Source organism: Vespa velutina, chromosome 16 (assembly GCF_912470025.1).
Source record: "Vespa velutina chromosome 16, iVesVel2.1, whole genome shotgun sequence".
Taxonomy (NCBI): domain Eukaryota; kingdom Metazoa; phylum Arthropoda; class Insecta; order Hymenoptera; family Vespidae; genus Vespa; species Vespa velutina.
This window is the reverse complement of record NC_062203.1, coordinates 3,434,084-3,444,083: the sequence shown is the minus strand read 5'-3', so window position 1 is coordinate 3,444,083 and position 10,000 is coordinate 3,434,084. Positions and strand designations below refer to the sequence as shown.

Below are 10,000 nucleotides of genomic sequence, written 5' to 3'. Positions count from 1 at the left end.
AATCTCCGTTTAATATCCATTTCGATTGTTCTATGCTACAATAATTTTTTAATAATATTTTATATAATTTAAATATAATATATAATTTTAAATTTCCTCGTTAGTACGATCGTATATAAAACATGAAGATCTCGTTAAATCTCGTTTCTTATTTTTTTATAATGACTTTTTCTTTTTTTTTTTTTTTTTTTTTTTTTTTTTTTTAATGACTTTTTTTTTTAAACGACAAAATTCTGATCGTTCGTAATATTTCTTTAGATAAAATATAATAGCGAATAAATGAATACGAATAAAATTGTATAATTAAACCGACACGCGTATAAATGTCCGATGAAACATAATTGTGACTGAAGTCATGAAAACGATGACTTGAAACGAAACGCGACTGAAATATTGCGAATCGACCTTTAATCGGTACTTTTCCTCTTTCTTTTCCCTTTTTTATTTTTATTTTTATCTTTCTTTTTTACGTTTTTCTTTTTTTCTTTTTTTTTCGTTTCTTTGTTTCTTGTTTCATTTTTCAAACATAAGATCTAAAGAATTCACACGTTGCCACATCTTTTTATTAAACTTTGTCCTTAATTTAATAACAACTTAATAACAGTTGGAATATTATAAATTTCATAAGAAATTTATTATATTTTATTATCTCATTTCATTTACTCGGACCTTGAAGTGTTATAAATTTCATTAAGAAAAACAAAAAAAAGACAAAAAACAAAAAAAAAATAAAAAAGAGAAGAAGAAAAAAAAATATTTTAAATACATTTTGAAATCAAAAAATCCGATACAACGCGTCATGATTTGTGATGGAGATAATCCGTTTGTCGAATAAATTCGATCGAAGTTCATACGAAAATTTTGTTTGCATTAATGTTATTTGTCGAGACAAAAAAAAAAAAAAAACGAAAAAAAAACAAAAAAAAAAAAAAAAAAAGATAACGCCGCTCATTTTTTTTTACTGTATCGAAATGGTTTATTAGGGGAGAAAAGAAATGGGGAAAAAAAAAGAAAAAAAAAAAAAAAAAAAAGAAAAGAAATATTGTATATCGAAGACCGACGAAAGAAAAAATTTCGGATGAACGGGGTTGACGATGAATCGTGGAATTGTCGTCGACATTCGTTTCTTACATTAACGCACGTGCGCTGCTTTCGTTCAGACTTCAGAGACGAGTGTTTCGGCAAAATAAACGAGGAGCCAGAAATAAATGAGAGGAAGGGGCGGGAGAGCGGGTTCCGTTTCTCTGTCTCTCTCTCTCTCTTCATTTCTCTTTGTCTCTGTCTCTCTTTAGTTCTTACTTAATATTCTTCAACCTTGTTTCATGTGTAGAGTACGCGCACGTGCTAGGTAAAATCGAAAGTTAGAACCGATCAAAATGTGAAAAAAGAAAAAAAAAAAAGAAAAAAAAAAAAAAAAAAAAGAATTAAAATAATACCTGAAACCAAAGTTAGAAATAATGGCGAACGATTAAGTTAAAATTATAGACCATTATATTGATTTTTAAACGAAGTAGACAGATAGTATACGTATTTTGAATAATGACAAACTTTTTTTCATTTATTTCTCATAAAAAAGATCGATTCAATAAAATGTTTCGAATAATGAAATAAAAAGGAATATGGTGAAAGAAAATATTTTTATTAAAGTATATCAGCCCGACTTTACTAACAATAAGAAATAAAAAGATAATAATAATAATAATAATAATAATAATAATAATAATAATAATAATAATAATAATAATAAATTCATGAGATACGAAACTAATGAAAATTCTCCCCTCTTGGAAGGATTAATATTAACCCCATTATAGTCTGACCTTTTTTTCTTTCTCTACTTTTCGAAATAATTATACCACGTAATAAGTTCGGATAGATAATAATTATCATAATTTATTATTTGCAAATATTTAATTAAAATAATACATTAATTTTGTTAATCTATACCACCATGAGATATATTGCAAATTTGTATTATATAAAAAGAATGCATGCATGTAATATAATTTTTTATATAAAATATGTGAAATATCTTTTAACGAATAATTTTAAAACAAAATATATATGTTCTCCCATGGAAACTTTTTATAGGAACGATCAAAGAATTAGTTTTTTCTTTCTTCTATTTTTTTTTTTTTTTTTTATTTCTTTTTTTTTCCTTTTTTTTCTATTTATAATATAAAATTCATCAATAAATTTCTTATACCATAGAGTATTTTCTTACTACGATAGGGATTTATTAATAGATCTGGTATTACTATCAATAATATTTATACGATGTCGAGCGAATAATATTGCTTGTTCCTCGTTCGAGTTAGTGTTTTAACTAAGAGTCATCCAATTTATAGCCGCTGATATTTTTCAAATTTCTTTTTTTCTCTTTACGAGTCTCTTAATAGCTTCAATTTTTATATTTCAAACGAATAATATTGTAAAACGTAACTGTGCAAGACTGGAATCAAGAATTTTTTAAAATATCATTTGATATATTATAGTTATAACTTGACGTAACATTGAAATTACAAAGTCACGTGAAAATGTTATTTTTAAATGAAAAATGTTATAACGTAGAAGTAATTAAAAAAAAAAAAAGAGTGAAAAAGAGAGAGAGAGAGAGAGAGAGAGAGAGAGAGAGAGAGAGAGAGAAAGATAAAGAGAGACAATTATTGTACGAATCTTTATAATTATTATTATATAAATTTCTTTTATAATTATTATATAAAATTCTTTTTTCGTAATTTATTGATTTTAGGTGAATGCAAGTACCAGGAGATGTTCCCGCCTGAATCAAAATTCGATATAGATCCGGGATTAGACAGGACGGTGATCAGTAAGTATATATTTTAATAAGTTATTCAAGAAACTCAAGCAATGGAGTTAAAAAAAAAAAATATATATATATATATATATATATATATATATATATATATATATATATATATATTATATATAAATCGATATTGTAACCAGAACATAAATATACAGGGATTCTTTGATCATGCGAAATTGGCAAAAGAACATTTACATTTAACGAATGGAATAGTATAATAAATTGTGCATCTTAGTCGTCAAAATTTTTTGGCTAATTTACGAAGAAAACGATTTCAAGTTTATAAAAGTTTTACATCGAATTTAAATCTCGATCATAAAAAGTCAATCAAATTTACGAGAAAATTTAAATAACTTTTTTCAATTCTTTATGATATAATTTTATTCCATAAAATATATATATATATTATATATACAGAATATATAGAAAATCTATACTATTTTTTATCTATACTATATATACTATTTTCGAAAAATTTTAATTATTCGAAAATTTTACTGCATACTGCATGAATGAATGAGTTATACCCATATACGATAAATTTTTCATTTTCTCCCAGATTATGCTAGGACTCAGGTCTCGTTTGCTATTATCAGTATGTTTATAATGATAATGGGATTCTGCTTCTCCATCTACACGTTCCGCAACCCACGCTACATGTTCAAACGGCTGGCCGGAGGAATACATTTCATTAGTGGTAATTAATTTCGAAGTAAACACTGCAAATTACGAATGCAATTGTACGTGCATAATTACTATCAGAATGACAATAAATTTTTACGTAATACGTTATCCCACAATGAAAATGAATCTCGATATTTTCCACTTACCTTTTTTCTCTACATATGTATACACATACATACATATACATATATATACACAATATTGTTGTTGTGTTGTTCACCAATTCATGCTATGCCTAATCATGCTTCATCTATTCTATACCTATTCCATTCATAATCTATTCATGCTCCATCTATTCAGACTTGACCTATTCTTTGTCAGACCTATTCATATTTCGTCTATTCATGCTTGACTTATTCTTGCTTGACCTATTCTTACTTGACCTATTCATGTTTGATCTATTCATGCTTGGCCTATTCGTGCTTGACCTATTCTTGCTTGACCTACTCAAAAATTGTATATATAAATATATATAAACATATTGTAAGGTAATTAGTTAATTTTAATTAATTCATTCATTATTTAAAAAAAAAAAAAATTGATCTTCATCCTGGCAATACCCTTTTGAAAAAATATTTTGTCTTACGTTTTTCATTTATTAACGATGAATAATATATAATAATAATAATAATAATAATAATATTTTTTTCTCCCCCAAATATTTTCTCTAATAATTTTTATCAACGTCATCGAATACTAATAAGATATATGATAAAAATTATTTTTACAGCTGCTTGCAACATGGTGGTAATACAAGTACTCCTTTCTTCGGTCGATTACGAAAGCACAAACGTTTACGAAACGTTCCCTAAGGGTGCGATCATGAGATACGATTTTTCTCTTATCCTGGCATGGATCGTCTTCCTTTGCAACCTAATCGCGGGATGTGCCTTTATGCTTTTCTCGAGGAAAAGGAAGAGGGACAAGGCGCCAACCGAGGAGATCGCTATGGCCGATGAACCAACGATAATCGGTCGTTAGTCCCCTTCATCCTCATACGTATGTATATGGTGTTCGTACATATAGGGTGTTTCATTTAATTCGACCATTAGAAATATCGAGTTTCGTTCTCTTCATTTTTTTCGTGATACGAAAGAAACAATAAAAAAAAAAAAGAAACAAATAATAATTCAACATTTATTTCTTTCTTTCTTTTTTTTTTTTTTTTATCTTATTATTAGATTAAAATTTTATATTATTTTTGAGATCGACCAACAATTTTTTTTTTTTTTTTCTTAGCCAATGAAAAAATTTTCTTCGTTCATCGACAGATAATTTTTAACAAATACGAATGACGTTACATAATACGAGAAAGAGAGAAAGAAAGAGAATAAAATATTTACACGTTTTATCGGAAATGATTTTTTATAAAAGATTTTTACTATTATTAATATAATCACTATTATATTAACACTCTAAGCAAATCTTTACGATATCAGAATAGAATTCAAAAATAATTAAAACTACAAAGAAATCGTTCGTTCAAGCGTAAAAAATAAAATACATCGAAGTTAATGACAATCCTATCGAAAGTTTTCTTAAATAAAATATTTTGTCTTCGCGAACGTTCACATTTTTAAACTCATTCGTATTTCCAGAAAGATTTCGAAAGAACGATTTCACAAAAGATGATTTAAAAGAAAGAAGGATTTCGTATAAATCGAAAATACGAGAAAATAAAAATGAAAAGTGAAATAATAAAAAATAATATTTTCCTCTGAAAATCAACATTTCAAATGATTGGTCTAGATGAAACGCCCTGTATATATACATACATACATACATACATATATATATATATATATATATATATATATATATAACAGCACACAAAGAAAGGGTATAACTACGCTTGCGCGTCTAAGGTTTACTACGTTACATTACGTGCAGAGCAAACGTTTCCAAAAATATCACCCCATTATACTATTTCCCGTCTTCTCCGGTTCTTCGTCTCTCAAAAATAGTTGTCCACCAAAATATGTGTGTTTATATATATATATATATATATATATATATATATATATATATATATAAATTCACAAATATAAAAAAAATCTGATTGTAAATCTGTTTATATAATATTAACACTTTTCGAATAATATTGAAATTAATAAAAAAAAGAAAAAAGCAGAACGATTCACGTTGATCGTAATTATTTAACTTAATATAATATAAATAATATCATATTAATATTATCTTCGTTCTATACAACAATTTTTCATCGTAAATAACACGATGATATGTATTTAATTTCTGACAAATTATACATTGTCTTTAATATAATTATATATTACGTTGATAAATATTATAAACGTAATAGAATTATTTCATCGATATTTCGTTATTAGATTTTCACAAAGTCAATATTTCATTGATGATCGTGAAAACAATGTCGTTTCAATATTGTCACGTATATATGAAATATCTGTAAATAGATATCTATATTGTATACGTATATTTGCTTTATCGTTATAAGAATGTACGAAAAGTACAATATTCAAAAAATGTATATTAAATCGCGAAAGCGTGCGTTCAAATAATTTATGTATATCTCTTTTCTCGTATGCTCGTTAAATGTATTTGTTCGTATGACTATAAAAAAGAATGAAAGAGAAAAATAGAGAGAGAAAGAGAGAGAGAGAGAGAGAGAGAGAGAGAGAAGGAGAGAGGGTGCGTATTGCGAGTTTGAGAGTTGCGTGTAAGAATTCGAAAACCGATCAATGTCTCAAACATATCTCAAATTAATACCTCATAATGATAATATCATAAATTAAGAAATACCTATATCAATATTTAACAATCACAAAAATATTAATTGGAATAACAATTGGAACGTTTATACTATTGGTATATATATATATATATATATATATATATATATATATATATATATATATATATATATACATAAATTCTCTTTTATACTTTATATAGGAATAAACACAATCATTTTATAATCTCAGAAGGTAATATTATCTCTGTCCATGATAAGAATTTTAAATCAAACGAGAACACGTTTATAAATATATTATTAATCATGCGATATATTTATAAATATAAACAAAAAGAATTGATGATTAAATCGTGTAGATGGAAAAAAAAAATAAATAAATAAATAAATAAAAATAACAAAAACTAAAAGAAAGAAGAAGTGTACAAAACTTAACGAAAGACTCGACACTTGAAGATCTAATCGTAATGTATGTCACATAATTAATTTATCGATAAATTTCTTTTAATTATCTTTCGAAGTATTGATTGTTTAAATTATTTCTTTTTTCTTATTCTTTTTCTTTTTATTTCTTTTTCCTTTTTTTGTTTTTCTTTTTGTTTTCTTTTTTTTTTTTTTTTATTAAACGTTTCATGAAATTTTAATTGGCCCTTACTGACATATGTACATATATATAATCGTCATAAATATCAACGATACAGGTGTACCTACTTACCTGCATAATTAAAATTCAATAAAACCAAATTTTCAATTTTATTTACGATTTATTATATATTTTATAGAATTGATTTTTTTGTTTTTTTCTATGTACAGATGGATCAAGGTGATTCGCTAAATCTATTTAAAAATAATTCTCGATGATAATGATAATATGATAATGAGAATGTAATAGTGAATATTAACAAATAATAAAAATTTTTGAACGAATAAAAATATATATATATATATATTTTTTTTTTAATTTATTACTTGTTAATTAAATGGCCTGTAACTTTTCATGTTTAAATTATTTTCATGTAAAAATTAAAAAGAAATTCTTTTTAATCATTGACATCGGAGAATTAACGAATCACCCTGTATATACGTGAGTTATTCATTTTCGTATGTTGTACTAGCATACATCCTCAACACCCCCTTAATCGATACACTGCCTCTCCATCACAAATGTCGTGAACGTTTGACGGGGGAAAAAAAAAAGAACGGATAAATATTTGACTTGAGCCAAGAAAATATTTCGTAAAAAGAAAATGAAATTTTATTTATTTTTCTATACGAGGCGAAATAATGCGCGAGAGAGGGGATGTATAATGTGTAAAAAAAAAAAAAAAAAAAGAAAAAAAAAAGGAAAAAAAAGGAAGAAGAAGAAAGAAAAAAAAAAAAAAAGAGACAGAAAAGAAAAAAGAATATATGTTCCATTAGAAATTGAACTAATGTCTTCCTTAAAAGATTTCAATTTTGCTATGATGGACATCTGTACGTATCTGTAAAATAAAAATAAAAAAAAAAATAAGAAAGAAAAAAAAAAGGACAAAAGAGAATAAAAAAAAAAAAAAAATAGACTAACAATGCTTACAGAATCATCGTATTTTCATAATTCAATTCTATTAATAAAAATAAAAATATTTTCTTTGAAGAAAATTTAAGAGATAAATCTAAAACAGATGATCGGTTTGCGATTGAATTGTTTACGAAGAATGTTTGATGGTTGAAAGTTCCTTCGTTCGTTCGTTCGTTTGTTACTTAATGAAAATTTTAAATGACTATTCTTACATGAAAAAGACATTTACTCCTCGTGTATATATAAATATAAATGTAATCACACATCTTCTCTTTCGAGAACGATTCAAAATAAATGAATGTTTACGTGTATAAAGAAAATTTGTTTCTTCTTTGAATCTTCCTTATTTATTATATTTCATTTCAACAATTTGGAGATAATATGATCTAACAGAGTAATTCAACTTCGTTTTGACGGACCTTTATTGTATAAACGGTAAAGTTTGGACAAGCTTATCACCATCGAGAACAAACAACAAATTTACATATTACGTATTATTAATTATTTATTAATTTATAAACAATATTTATTAATTTATCGCGTAACGAACGATACCCGATAGTCGTATCATCATTATCGAATTAAACGAGAGAGATTATTATTTATATATATTTAAAAATAAAAAAGAAAAAAAAAAATATATATATATATATATATGAAATTATACAATAAATATTGATTTCAATTATCGACAGTAAAAAATTATTGATTTCTACGAAAAATCTTTTATACGATTGAAACAATCTATATTATTAAATGTACCCTGATACTATTGATTATTTTATTTTATTTTATTTTATTTTATTTTAATTTACTTTATTTTACTTTTTCTTCCTTTTTGTATTGTAAAAAAAAAAAAAATCGTTTTTATACTTATCAAATTTAATGACGATACAACAGTTTTACGTATGATGCCGTACGTAACGAAAAAAAAAAAAAAAAAAAAAAAAAAAAAAAAAAACAAATAAAGGAATACAATTTTTATCGACGTTTTCAATCATGTATGACTCTTATTTATATATCGGCAAGTAATTACTTATAATCTAATATTACAACTGGCAATAACTTTTGTCCCTTATAAAATTTCAGCTTATCGCGCATTATTTAAATATTTGTATATATAGTTGACAAACGCTTCTGATTAATTACACGATTATTACAGTAATCTCTAAATACGTATAATTTTAAGAGACACTGTAGATTTCGTCAAATCTTTTAAAAATTATTTCATAATTATGTAAAAACTTATTGTTATCGGTTTCTTTTTCTTTTTTTTTTTTTTCTTTTTTATCATTTTTTCTTTCCTTTTTGTTTTTTTTTTTCTGTTTTTTCTTTTTTTTGTTTTCTTTTTTTATACCGTATCGAAGTCTTAAAATAGTGTACAATCCGCGTATAACTTATTATGCCTTCTATATATATATATGTATATATATATATATATATATATATATATATAATGTCGATAATACGAGTTAAAAATCGTATGCTTACAATTAGTCCTCGCGATTTAATCGATACACGATTTAATATAACGAAATAACAATTAGTCACTTAATTATCAACAATTGCATGCTCGAAGTGATTTCTTTTTTTTTTTTTTCTTTTTTTTTCTTTTTTTTTTTTTTTTCTTTCCTTCGCATAATTACACATTATTCGTTATTATCACGAATACGTATAAATTACATTATTTGCATTACATTTGAAAAGCTTATTTCCAAAACGTTTCAAATTCATTGATTCATTATAAAGCTGAGAAAAATCACAGTTTTCTTATTATATATTTCTTAAAAGGTTTTGCTTAAATATAATTATTGAATATTACTTGATATGACATTTTAATCTATTATCATATAATTATTTAAAATTCAAACGCAATCCAAGACGCAAACCTAAACCACAATCTAAATCCGCACTTTTCCCTATCGCTTTAATCTCGATTGATTGATTTCTTTTCTTTTTCTTTTTTTACATTAGAAAAATCTTTCGACTAAGATAAAAACAAAATTTTATTTATTTCTCAAGAGAGACCAAAGTTCTTTCGATTTAATCCGACGAAATAAATTTTATTATCGTTAAGTATCGATTTAAGACGATTTGAAAATAGGCTCTTCAATTGAGTCCAAAATAAAAATGAATCTTATTTAATATATTTTTTGCGTATCATGTCTAGAATATATTTATCAAGCGCCTTCGTTAA

At 24.8% G+C, this 10,000-nt stretch overlaps 2 protein-coding genes across 15 annotated transcripts in view; one reads left to right on the top strand and one right to left on the bottom strand.

Annotated features, from left to right (window-relative positions):
• LOC124954707 (transmembrane protein 114) overlaps positions 1 to 4,680 on the top strand; it is a 28,473-nt gene extending 23,793 nt beyond the window's left edge. For both annotated transcript variants that reach the window (XM_047508030.1, XM_047508028.1), the window contains 3 exons: positions 2,753 to 2,830; positions 3,390 to 3,527; positions 4,245 to 4,680. In XM_047508030.1, coding sequence (XP_047363986.1) covers positions 2,753 to 2,830; positions 3,390 to 3,527; positions 4,245 to 4,495 — 467 coding nt within the window. In that variant the 3' untranslated portion in view covers positions 4,496 to 4,680. The remainder of the gene's footprint in view (positions 1 to 2,752; positions 2,831 to 3,389; positions 3,528 to 4,244) is intronic.
• A 4,035-nt stretch (positions 4,681 to 8,715) lies between these two features.
• LOC124954861 (voltage-dependent calcium channel gamma-7 subunit) overlaps positions 8,716 to 10,000 on the bottom strand; it is a 39,245-nt gene continuing 37,960 nt past the window's right edge. For all 13 annotated transcript variants that reach the window (XM_047508441.1, XM_047508437.1, XM_047508445.1 and 10 more), the window contains one exon: positions 8,716 to 10,000. This exon is cut by the window's right edge and continues 1,595 nt beyond it. The gene's annotated coding sequence lies outside the window, so the exon portion shown is untranslated.